This window comes from Ammospiza nelsoni, chromosome 3 (genome assembly GCF_027579445.1).
Source record: "Ammospiza nelsoni isolate bAmmNel1 chromosome 3, bAmmNel1.pri, whole genome shotgun sequence".
Classification (NCBI taxonomy): domain Eukaryota; kingdom Metazoa; phylum Chordata; class Aves; order Passeriformes; family Passerellidae; genus Ammospiza; species Ammospiza nelsoni.
This window is the reverse complement of record NC_080635.1, coordinates 97011620-97024382: the sequence shown is the minus strand read 5'-3', so window position 1 is coordinate 97024382 and position 12763 is coordinate 97011620. Positions and strand designations below refer to the sequence as shown.

Here is a 12763-nt window from a genome sequence, read left to right as displayed (position 1 = left end):
AATCCATGACCTAGTGTGTTAAAGTTGAGACTATCCATAATCTCTGTATAATAATGTGAATTATTTTGTTGAAAAACAAGCTTGTATCTGCCTGCATAGAAATATATTTAAATTGAAACACTAATATTGCTACAAGTAATAAACTGGAGTGAAAACACTGTTAGGTTTTCTTCTATATTCTGAAACTTATTTCTTTCAGTAGGGAAGGGGAAGGTTTTTGGAGTCTCTTTTATTACCTTTTGAGAAATCAGTAAAACAGGATCATCTATTAATGTTATTCATACTGGCTTAAAACCGTGTTGTAAACAGTAATTCAAAATGTCTGGTTTCTGCATCAGTGGAGACAGAGAGGTATTTATTCAGTAACAGATGAAAGGCATGTACATTGCCAAATAGCATTCTTACAGAACAAATCTAGCAAAAATCTGAGTTTTCATAATATTAATTTATAAGCAGCATATTAAATACTTGAAAAATACTATATTTTTGCAAATGAGTTCTGTCATGACTGTTTTAAATATGTGAAGTGCTTGTTTCAGTAAATTATTGCATTTAAATTTTCAGTCTTCTATGTTAAACACTTTTACATTCAGGAAATCTAAACTACTTTGGAATGTGACAAGAAAGATTTTTTTTTAAATACATGTGTCTGACTGAGAAAATGAGAACATTAAATTATTAATTCCTGACAGTTGTTTTGCTTGAAAATTATGCACAGTTCATTCCTAAATTTATCTGAAACAGTGAACCTTTGGGGAGATGTTTTTGGAACTGCCAGTCTGCAGAATGACCTCAAAAGCAGTTTATGCTTAAATGACCAGTACTCTTATTTGCACACATCTCAAAGCACTAATGTGCATCAAATGGTGCAGTAGATTATACATATGGTCATTTTGCTGTCCACTGGCTTCCATTCATCAGAAATAAGGGAAAGAGGCAACCTTTGCATTAAGGTGTAAGTAGCTCCATCCTAATCATGGCTGAGTTTGTAACTGTGCTTTTCAGAATCAGTGCAACAGCAGTCCCCCAGCAAAGTCAAATCACAGAAGAGTAATAAAACTGACTGAGGTGGCTACTTCACATTCCTCAAGCTGCTCACTTTTTATTCAGTATAGAAGATCTACTAGTGTTAACTCATTCCCATGGCCACTTTCCCTTCATGGAAGGCAGACAGAAATGAGAAGGCGTCTGTCATGGTTTTCCCCAGCTGGCAACTAAGCCTCACACAGCCATTTGCTCTCTCCCCTCATGGGATGGGGAAGAGAATCCAGAGGGCAAAAGTGAGAATACTTGTTGGTTGAGATAAAAATAGTTTAACAGATAAAGCAAAAGCTGTGTGTGTAAGCAAAGCAAAACTAGGAATTCATCCACCGCTTTCCATGGGCAGGCAGCTGTTCAGACATCCCCAGGAAGCTGGGGTTCCAGCACATGTAACAGTGACTTGAGAAATCAAATGCCATCACTCCAAAGGTCTTCCTCCTCCTCCTCCTTTTTCCCATTGCTATATTTACTGAGCGTGGCATTATGTGTTGGGCATGGAATATCCCTTTGGTAGTTGGTGTCACTGGCCTGGCTGTGTCCCCTCCCAGCTCCTTGTGCACCCCCAGCCTCCTCACTGGTGGGGTGGGGTAGGGGGCAGAAAAGGCTTTGACGCTGTGCAAGCGCTGCTTGGCAATAATGAAAACATCCCTGTGTTATCAACTGTTTCCAGTGCAAATCCAAATCAGAGCCCCATACTGGCTACTGAGAGAAACATTGACTCTATCCCAGCCAAAACCAGCACAGCATCTGTGGGTAATGATCTTCTGAGTGGATTGTCTCAGAATGCACTCTTATGATGTTAGTGTACTGTTTTCAGTGTAGTGTACTTTGGGGTTTTTGGAATACTGACCCTCCTGTGATATATAAACAGCTGTGCCAGTCATGGCAGTGTTTCTTTTGCAGAGAAAGTTTTGACTTAATTCAGCTAGGTTGTTCTACCAGAGAAGTCTAACTTCTACACTGAGATTGGTTAATTTTAGACTTAACTTCTTCTATTGCCTATATAAGCTTTCTTAAACTTGCTGCTAGGACTATTCAGTCATTATAAAGTTTAGCAGAATCTAGAGTCACCTTTGTATTTGTCAAGCCCTATGTAATGGCAACCCACTTGTTATATGCTTAGGTATAAATTTATTAGCCAATTCCTAAGCCTTTTTCTTGAGCTGCTTGAAATCAAAAGAGGATAGTTGCTCTGTTCCTTAAAAACACTTTTGTGATATTTTTGTCCCTGTATCTTTTTATTCTCTTTAAGCCATGATTATTTTTTTGTCAAGCATGCATCCACTTTCACCTAGATCAGTAAATGTGTTCATGTGTTAAAGTGGCTTACAGACACCAAGGCTCAGAGTGAGAGCCATAGGTTCTTATGGGTTATTAGCTCGGTGTGCCTGGCAGGTGTGCTCATATGGAGCTATGGAATAAAGTCTGTGCAAAGGACTTTTGAAAAAGGGTTGACCTTTTCCCTACTGCAAAGTTTATTTATGTACTATTAAGTAAATTAGCATATCAAGAATAACTTCATGGATTCTAAAATGCAGATTTTAATTCTGGAGCACAGATGAGTGTATTTTGTCTGATACATGGCTACCAAATTTGGACCTTCTCAGTAAGACATCTATTTAAATTCTTCCTACAAATCTTGGTGTGCAGAGACTCCTGAAAAATAAGTAGTCTGTACTGCTAAGTTGGTGTGGTTGTCCTTAGGGAAGTTTTAAGTAGGTTTTTTATCACTGGTTGTTTTTTGTTTGGTTTTTTTCTGAAGGACAGTAATGTGCCATCTTCTTCAGGAAAGAGGTCTTTACAAAATCTGAACAATATTGCAGTCTGAAAAATATCTCAAAAATTGAGCACATCTTTGATGGGGGCAGGGCAGGAGGGAATAAACAGCTTTAATTATTCTCATGGTGTTAAGATATTCATAATTTTCACTTTAAGAGTGATTCTGTTGCTTTTTTAGATGGTCCAGCTGAAGCATCTGTTACAAATGGAGGCACTGCTGCTGTCACAGCACTGAATGATGACCTGGATATCTTTGGCCCCATGATCTCTAATCCTTTACCAGCAGCTGCAGTACCTCCTGCTCAGGTAAAATTTATTAAGTGTATTTAGTTATATGTATGTGTAAATGTGTGCATGCACATGTGGATTTTCCTTCAGGAAATTGTTCATTCACACAGAAGGAGTGCACAATTCTCTACACATCTTAAGCACCTCATGACTAGAGATGCTAAAACTGTAATACTGATATTTTTCTCACCTCTTCAAGCTTCTGGACTGCTTGGATATAGAAGTATAGAAGGTGTTTCCTTCTGGTTATCCAGCTAAATTGGATTCTGTCTTACCATGGTGATGGTAGTAATGTTTTCTTTTCATTTATATTCTTTGGTCTTATTCTTTTTTTAATAGGTATTGCTGAATATAACTTTATGTTCTCAGGTTATTGGGCATCAAGTAATACTTTTTAAGACCTCTTATTTCTTTGTGATGCTGATATTTAGGAAAGGCTGCAGCAGATGCTTCTCTCTTAGACATGCTAAAAATTTGGGGTCTGAGGTTTCATACTCAAAATCAAGAACAGATATCAAGAAAAATTTATATTGCTGCCTGGGCTGATCTGTCTTTTGTATCATCTTGGAACTTGTACTTGAGAGTAGCATAACTCCTGTGCATGGCCTGCTCGATGATAGTTTGATAGTTTGGAAGCAAACCATCACCATGCCAGTTATAGCCTGGAAAGGGACAACAAAGAAACTGCTTGAAGCTGCAGCTCTCCTGAAGTAGCCATACAACCCAAAGAGCAGGGTGTTGGTGGTGCACATGTGCATATTTCCTTAACCCACACTGGCTTCTGAGAGGGAGGTTTTGGAGTAGTGCTGGGCTAGCTTCCCCATCTGGGGCGTTTTGTTAAGGTCATTTAGAAGGTTATTTTTGTGTAGGGCTTTCTGTCTCACTCTGCTGAACCAGAAAGGATTGTGTGTATTCTTGAATTTATGATTTTGGACATGTGATCTGTACTCTTTTCATCCTTTAGTTTTCATAGTATGCACAGTGAAAGGGATAATGACGAAAGGAGTTCTGAGTGCCTTAAAGTAGATACATTTTATTCAACACATTTTGTTATCTTTTACTCTCCCTTTCCCTACTTGCTGCTAAGGGCTGACTTTGTGCAATGTGCTAGTGAGGGTTTCTTTTTAAACATAATGCTTCAGATAGAGCAAGCTTCCCACCATGTGTTAAGCTACCCATAAACAGTGAGGGAAATAACATGTGTATTTGCATTTCAATTTGGATGTGTTAACTAAAATTGTAAAGGACATCATTGGTGTAGATGTTCTTATCTCTTGTGGAAGTCTTTGGTCAAAGTACCAGGAACAGCAATATTTGAGTGCTTGTTGTCTGGTATTCTAATGCTTTATATCAGAATTGATCCCTGTAGAGCTAGATGTGAAAAGCAGTAACCCCTTTCTAGCTTCCCTTAGTTTTTAATTTATTACATTTGGGTGCAGATTGAGTAAATTCAAACCTAGAATTTTGAATTTGTCACTTGGCCTCAAAATAAAGGGGCCAATGGTAGTATTGTACTTATTGGGTAGCACTGAATTCTGGTTTTCCCCCTTTCCAGTCATTCTGAAGCTGGAAATGATGACTGCTGTATATAGTTACTGCATGCCCAGGAGAAAAGAGCAACCTGAGAAAGAAAAGCCTTCTTTTGTTTCTATTCCTTGGATATATGATGTGATCTGTTGGTTAAAGAATTATTTAGCTGAAGAATGCAGGAAATCCAAAAGAAGGCTCAATATTTAAGAGTGAAAAAAAGCAAAGTGAAGGATGATACCCTAGGTGATGATGACTAGTGAAGGGTTAAATAATAGAGTAGCTACTAAAGCATACTGAATTGTGTGTATATATAACATATTAAATTCATTTCTGTGATAAAGATTTGGTCACTGGACCTTTTGTGAGAGGAATATTTTGACATGGTGTTCATCTTTGTGCTAGCTTCTAGACTAAGTATGGTACTACTAAATTGATTAAAAAGTGGTAGAAAGGACAATACTATCTCAATATCTGGTGAGTATCACCTTCTGTATACTAGAAAGCATTAATATGTTCACTTGCTGTGAACAAACCTGTCGGATTTGTAGTGACATTTTTCTTTCCTCTGAGTGCTGTAATCAGGAGGAACAAACAGAACTTTCAGCAAGCATTTTTTTATCAAGCACATGATCCTTATGGTGTATTGCAATATTTAATTCTTGGTTATCTTCTGTTTTTAATCAGTATCTCAAAGAAAATGTAATGTAATCAGATAATCTACAGATAAGAGACAGGAACACAGGTAGGTAGCAGAAGACAGGTTTCTGATGGTGATTACGTGGGTTGCTTGCTAAAGTGGGGCAAAGAATATTACTATTATTATCCTGGTTCTTTATTATCCTGAATATTATTATTATCATCCTGTTTTTCTTGGGGATTATCAAGACCTTGCACGTTTCTGTTTCAGGATGGTGATGTCTAGTCTGGGAACTGAGACTGGGGAGAAGTTGCCTCTCATTTGGCAGTGCTATAAGTATTTTGTGAGATCTTTCACCTTGCAACATGGAAATAAGTTGTATGGGATTCAGAGAAGAGTTAGGAAGATACAGATGCCTTATTGTGGGAGGGTTTAAGGACTTGGTCTATTTAAATTTCTTGAAGTAAATAAGAGGTGTGATTATAATGTGAAGTTATTTTGTGTGAGGCTGTAATTCGTGAAGTGGGCATGAACTCAGATCAGCAGTTGAGTAACCCTAATATTCATTTCCTGTGCTTTAAATTAGAAAATTTAAAGTAGAAGTCCATGGTCAAACCCTAATTTGAACTTGTTTGAATATCTATTAATGGAATGTATTGAAATTTATAAAAATTAGGTAGAAGAAGGGGATAAAATGTGGAATAGCGTGGCTTGCTTTCTCGCTGAGATTTTTACCATTATGTTCTGCACTGTAGGCGTGTCTGAGGTGCTACAGTGGGATTTGAGAGCTTTTCTTCTGAAAAAGAAGGGAATTTATTGTTGCTCCTCAAACTGATCTGTATGACCCTTGAGTTTTCACAAGATTGCTTTTCTTCTCCATTTTAACCTGAAAGGCAGCATTTGATGCTAAATGCACTCTGGTTTATGGCACAGTGGAGCACAGAAATGTCTGTTTGAATGTTTTATTATGAGACTGAAACATCATGATGTCTGCAAAACTTAGGATTTATGTCCATTGTCATAGCCAAACGTGTTTTTCAAGTGAAAACAAAAGCATTTGTTTCTCCTTTTTCAAATGTGACTTGAGCATCGATGATCATGAGTACTTTGACTCTGCTGTCAGATGTGTCTTTATCACAGTTTTCAAAAATATTTAAATGTTTCTTCCCACCATTCTGTATAGCTCTATGCTATTGTGCAAACTGTTGAATTTATAAAGGACTGGTAAAGAACAATATGTGACAGAGTAATTTGGTTTTTTATAGAATTTTGCCTATTAGCAAACTCAGGGGGGTTTGAGAAGAGTTACCTTAAGCAGCTTCTACAGTAGAACTAGATAAAAGGCATGTGCTATAAATTATGCATTATTCATGGGCACAGAAAGGAAAGAAGAACATTTCATATGTTTAATGATGTTTTTTTCATATGAAGTGGGCATAGCTAAATTATAGGTATTAGAATAGGGTTTGTTGCCAAATATTGTATAGGAACTGAGCAAATGTCTATAATTTTTACCTATATTAAAACAGTTTCTTAAATTGTTTTAGCCAGATGTTAATTTCAAATTTTGTATAGTATGTCTTCCAGAAAAAGTGTGAACTTCATTCTTCAGTGAAGTTTGTAGGGAGGAAGAGAAGGAGAGAACTGTGAGGTATTAAGTTTGGAAATATGTCTTTCTTCAAGCAGGATACTCAAATTTAGTCAACTTAAACTTCCTTGGATTTTGTGTGTGTGTGGGCCTGATTTGAATTGTACTGTATTGGGAGCTGAGAATCAATTCAGTGGCTACAAAAGTGTATTTTCTTAGAGATGGTGTGTGTTTTTCATGATTCATATCTGAAAAACTTTGGTGGCATATTTTAGATAAAGAGATGTTCATAAATACTCATTTTTCCCTGAGGTCCAGTGTGTGTATCTTCCATGGTTGCCATAGACTGGCAAACAAGCTTCAAGTTATTAATGAATTGTGGTGATGTTAGTGTGTCAAAGTCCTGAGATTTTTTGTAAAAATGTGCTTTTTTGTAAAAATGTGCTTTGTGATAAATTTGCTTTATCATGAGTGCTATTTAAGCAGGGCAAGACTGGAAAGCTATGTAGTCCTATTCCAATACAATCAGTTGAAATGCTTGTAGCTTGTGCTTATGTTAGCTTTACCCCTGTCTAGATTTTCAGTTATCTGAAAGCAAAAGTTTAATTCCTTCAAATGGAGTTAGAGCAATTCCAAACGTGACTCCAGGCTGGGCAATAAGTTGAGAGCAGGCCTGCACAGGGGGATTGGGGGGAGCTGGTGGGTGCAGATCTGAGTGAGATCTGGCAGTGTGCCCTTTCAGCTTGGAAACCCAGCAGCATCCTGGGCTGCATCAGGAGAAGTATGAGCAGCAGGTGCAGGGAGGTGATTGCCTGACTCTGCTACACTCTCCTGGGAGCCCTGCCTGCAGCCTGGGGCTCCCAGCATAGCAAGGTCCCAACATGGACCTGTTGGAGCAGAGGGGGCCACAAAGATGCTCAGAGGGTTGGAGCACTGCTCCTGTGAAGGGAGGCTGAGACAGTTGGGGTTGTTCAGCTTGGAGAAGAGAGAAGGCTCTGGAGACACCTTATAGTAACTTTTCAGTATTTGAAGGTGGACTACAGGAAAGATGGGGAGGGACTCTTTTTTAGGGAGTCTAGTGACAGGACAAGGGAAAACGTCTTCCAACTGAACAAGGGTAAGTTTCAATTAAATATTAGGAATAAGTTCTTTACTGTTAGGGTGGTGAGACTCTGAATCAGGTTGCCCTGAGAAGTTGTGGATGCCCCCATCCTTGGCATTGTTCAAGGCCAGATTGGACAGGACTCTGAGTAAGCTGATCTGGTGAAAGGTGAACTGCCCATGTCAAGGGGTTGGAACTTATAGTTTTTTAAGGTCCCTTCCAACCCAAACCATTTATGAATCCATGATTATACTCTCTTAGGTGCTTTAAATGCCTTAGGTGGAGCACAGTGGAAGGGCAGACATCAGGGCAGAACCAGGAGGAGTCAGCTGAACAGAGTCTAAAGGAACAAAAATTTATTTTGAGTTCTAGAGAAGGGAAATCTGAAGAAGGAGTTGGAAATGGGACTGCAGGGAAGATAAATGTTTTCAAGCCTAGACAAGGAGGATTGCAAAGGAAACATTACTTGTTGTGAGTGCTGGACATGCAGCAAAAAATAAAGTTGAATTTTTAATCTTATTGTAGGGTTAATTATATTCTTGGATATGATCTGAGAAAGTGATAAAAATCTTAGTGTTTTTCAGATATTGCTGATAATTCCTAAATGCAAGAGAACAGATGAGATTTCTTAGTGTTTTTCTTTGTGAACTGAATATAGTTGACTGCTCATTTCCTCATTAGTTATTAACAGGAAATAACAGTTGATTATTTTTAATGGAACTGGGTAGATTTCTAAAACCAAAATATACAAAATCAAAACAGGAAGAGTTGAAATAAACATCAAGTCCATTTACAGTGCAAAGACAAAAAGGGTAAAAATTGTATATAGAATTTGAGACCTTAATAATGTACTTAGTACCTTGCTTACTTAAGAATAATTGTGTGCTAGGCTGTATTTTCCCTATGCAAATAGCTCTTCCAGTCAGCAGGGAGAAATTGAAAATGTTGTGTGGGGCTCTTATTTATCACCATACAAATAGAAAACAGTGGAGGCCTGGCTTTTCTGCAGGCCATCCCTGCTTTCCTAGATACCAGCCAGAGACATGAAGATAGCAGGAAAGTGCACATGTGCTTTTTTCTCTCCTGCAGTCCTTCCCTCAACCCCATGTGTCCCACTGTCCCACTTCCCTCTTTCATTTCCTCCGTTGCCACGTCTCTTTCAGTTTGTAGGAAAAATTCTGTTGCATTGATATCATGAAACTGCTTATCAGTATGATCCTTAAGCACCCAATGAACATTTAGTTTTAGTATAATGACTCACTAAGAGCACTGTGTGTAGGAAAATGATTGTATGAATGCCAGGTGTGTTTTTGTAGAGGTCTTGGGTCGCATGTCAATGTTAGAAATACAAAAATCGTGTCAATGTTAGTTGTTTTTTAACTTGGATGCCACCTGCTGTTTTCTTGCCATGTATTTTGCATTACCTTCCATTTATTCAGCTGATGAACACTTCAGGGAGTGCTTGTCCGGTGCTTTGGCTCCTTTGAGGATCTTCCAAAACCAAACCGAATGAAGAGACGTTAAATGAACATTTAATCTTAGGTTGTAAACATGACATGATCAGACCTCCAGGCTTCCAGCTCTGCCTTCTAGAGAAGAGTAAATCCCTTCCTTGCTGCCTGCAGGCAGCAGAGGGGAAGCTCCCTCTGTTCACCCACTTGCAGTGCTCCTGTGTGCTCCTCCCTGCAGCCTGGCTGTGGCACAGGGGCTGTCCTAGCAGGCACCACGGGAGATCTGGGCCAGCAGGGAACAATTCAGTAATGGGCCTTCCTGGGTGTATGCACAGGAAAGCAACGCTGCTCTTCAGGATGGGCTTTTGCCTGAATGTGTTGTTAAATCTGATTCCGGTATTTTTAAAGACTGGTTATGTCACACTGATAAAGAATTGTCTTAAATAGGGCTTCCTACTACCCACTTAAATAAACATTTAATTGCTTTGCAATCATAAATTATTGTGAGAAGGACGAGGGAGAAGGTTTTTTTTTAGTATGTACAGAAAAAAAAAAGAAAAATTTAATTATAGAGTGGCCAGAGAGGTTTCATAGGTATTTTTCTGTTTGCTTTCCCTTTCTAGTGCTGTCAGCCCACTCTTGGTTGCCCACTAAGTCAACTTGGCCCAAATTGGCTGTAGTACAAATGGAGATTTTTCACTCTCCAGGAAGTTCTTATTTTTCTTTGGTTTTTTTCTCTTCCCTTTCTACAACTGTTTTGGAAAATTTTCACCATCAACTGTGTGAATCTGCCCTTCTTTCTTTTGCTGGTTTCTTGCAAATTTAGCTGATAACAATTGTTCTGTGTTGGTGTTTGTTTGTTTTTTCCCTTTATCTATGGCACCGCTTTATGCTAGAGGTTTTAGCACTTCAGAAGTCATACACATAATGTGTTTTTTGAAGCTGCAGATTGAATATTTGTGTTGTAGTGTTTGTAACAAATCCAGTGTGACCATAGTGGACTTTTCGGGGCTTAGTCACAGCACACCAGCAAAAGCAGCAGTTTGGAGATAGTTGCTTTAAGGAAGATTGTAGGGGTGTTCCATATCTGTGTATTTTGTGGTGTCCTTTGTCTGCTAAACTTGGGTGTCTCAATAAACAGACCTGGTTACATGTTGAGTTCATTGACAGTGATATTCCAAGGAAGATTTTCCTTTAGTATGGAGAAGAGTTGAAACTCATGCAAGCTGTGGGTGCAGTAGGTGTTTGCTAAGCAGTAGGAGATCACTTAGCTGGACTAAATAGGGCCATAGTTTAAGCATGATTTGCAGTCCTGGCTCTTTTTCATGGTGTATGCAGTTGATTTACATTAGAAGTTCCCACTGGTAACAGGATGAGTTGTGCATTTTAAGGAATATAACAAGAACTTATATATTGCCTGCTTCCCCAGTAAAGCCTCCACCTGGAAGTGAATGGGTATGAACAGCAGCATAACAGCACTGAGAGACTGGATGTAATTTGCTTACAAAACATTCTATTGCAAGAGCAGTACAAAGCCAGGCTGCCTGTATTTTAGTTTTTCATTTGTAGATTGCAGTAAGTTTTAGATAATTATGCTTTCTCAATAAGTGAAACATGCTTACAGAATTCTAAGCCAATTATAAACAACGTATTTTAAAATTTTTATTACTTGAAGTAGATAACCAAAATTTTGCCTTTTCTCTAAAGATACATTTCAAAGCACTTAATCTTTTGTTTTAGCTCTTCTCTAATCTATTCTGCCTATGAGAGGATTAATGAGATGTGAATTTTAATCTCCTTATTGATTTCCTAATTATTTTTCATAATCTAACTCCAGTTCTTGATTTATGCTTCTCACTGATGAAAAATGTAGAAGCAACAGGAATGAATAATCTGTAGGTGTACGCCCTGAAGCTGGTTGAAGGTTTAGTTTTCTTTGTTTTGTAACCTCCATCTGGTCTGAAGGTCTTTCCATATTGCCTACATTGCTTTTTTCTGTCTTTAGTCATACCACATATTTTTAAATTCCCATTCACTTAAATTTAGTTTCTGTAAATTAATGAGGTTTTATTAAGTTGAGGGGCAAGGCTGTACAGCAAATATTTAACATCATCTTTTGCTGTTTTCTTTCAGTAGTCTGTCTTGTCTTTTATTTCCCAGAGCACTTCCACTAAACCAGCAGCTGCCACCTTGTCTGGAGCAGCCGGGGATCTTGATCTATTTACTGAGCAAACAACAAAATCCGAAGAGTCAGCGAAGAAACAACTCTCCAAAGACTCCATTTTATCACTCTATGGCACAGGAACAATGCAGCAGCAAAATGCTCCGGGTAAATAATGTTGTGAAGGTTTCTGTGCAGTCCTATTTTAATCTTTATCTAGAAAAGTACATGTATAAAGCTAAGGTTGGACACCTGCTAAACTATATTCAAATGAAGGTTTTTATTTTCAGCTTTTATAAAACTGAGAAAACTTACTGAAATGTAATATGGATGCTAAAGAAAAACGTATATGTGATTTTAATTTGTTTATAGCTGTTCAAGTTACCAAGTGTACAATTTACGGAAAGATTTGTGAAGTCTGATTCTGCCATGCAATTAATCAGTGAGGGTCTGAGTCTCCAGTGTGCAGGCAGCAGTCTGCCAGGATCCCTGCAGAACTGTCAGAGCTTTGGTTTAGCTGTGTTTGTGTGAACACAAAGACCTCCAATACAGCAACTGAAAGATTCTGGTTCACCACAGGGATGCCAGACTTTCTTGGCAGTTTAGCTCGTGATGAGTTCCTTTCCTTTGAGAGTTTTAAAGTAATTTTTTGCTTTTACCAGAAGCTAAATTGGCAGCACTGACATACAGATGGACGGAGTTATACTTAAAATTATTTTGGTGCACTTCTGACTTATGGGATGGGGGTGGAAAGTAACAAGACACTTCTGCTGAAATCTTCCCTTCTCTGGTACAGGCATGTTCATGGGTTCGTCTTCTATGCCATTTACCACACAACCATCAACTCACTTTCAAGGCTTTCCAGCCATGGGAGTTCCTGTGCCAGCAGCAACTGGGATGATGGGAAACATGATGGGACAATCAGTGCCAGTCATGGGACAAAGCACAGGCGTGATGGTAGGAGTGGGAGTGCCCAATGGATTTACTGGTACTGCACCAACTGGTGTGATGGGACTTCCTCAGACTGTCGTTGGACCTCAAGGTGGAATGGTGGGACAGATGGTCACACCACCACAAAATAAGTATGGATTGCAACAAAACCAACAAGCTCAATGGAACCTCTCTCAGGTAAAGACTGGCAATTCCCAGACAAGAGTGCTTTAGGAAGAATGATGCTTTTCAGATA

The 12763-nt window shown here is 38.6% G+C and overlaps 1 protein-coding gene across 4 annotated transcripts in view; it reads left to right on the top strand.

Moving 5' to 3' along the window:
* The window catches only part of SMAP1 (small ArfGAP 1), a 92004-nt gene that overhangs the window by 76003 nt on the left and 3238 nt on the right, over positions 1 to 12763 (top strand). For all 4 annotated transcript variants that reach the window (XM_059467862.1, XM_059467861.1, XM_059467860.1 and 1 more), the window contains 3 exons: positions 2999 to 3126; positions 11577 to 11745; positions 12374 to 12705. In XM_059467862.1, the coding sequence (XP_059323845.1) occupies positions 2999 to 3126; positions 11577 to 11745; positions 12374 to 12705 (629 nt within the window). The remainder of the gene's footprint in view (positions 1 to 2998; positions 3127 to 11576; positions 11746 to 12373; positions 12706 to 12763) is intronic.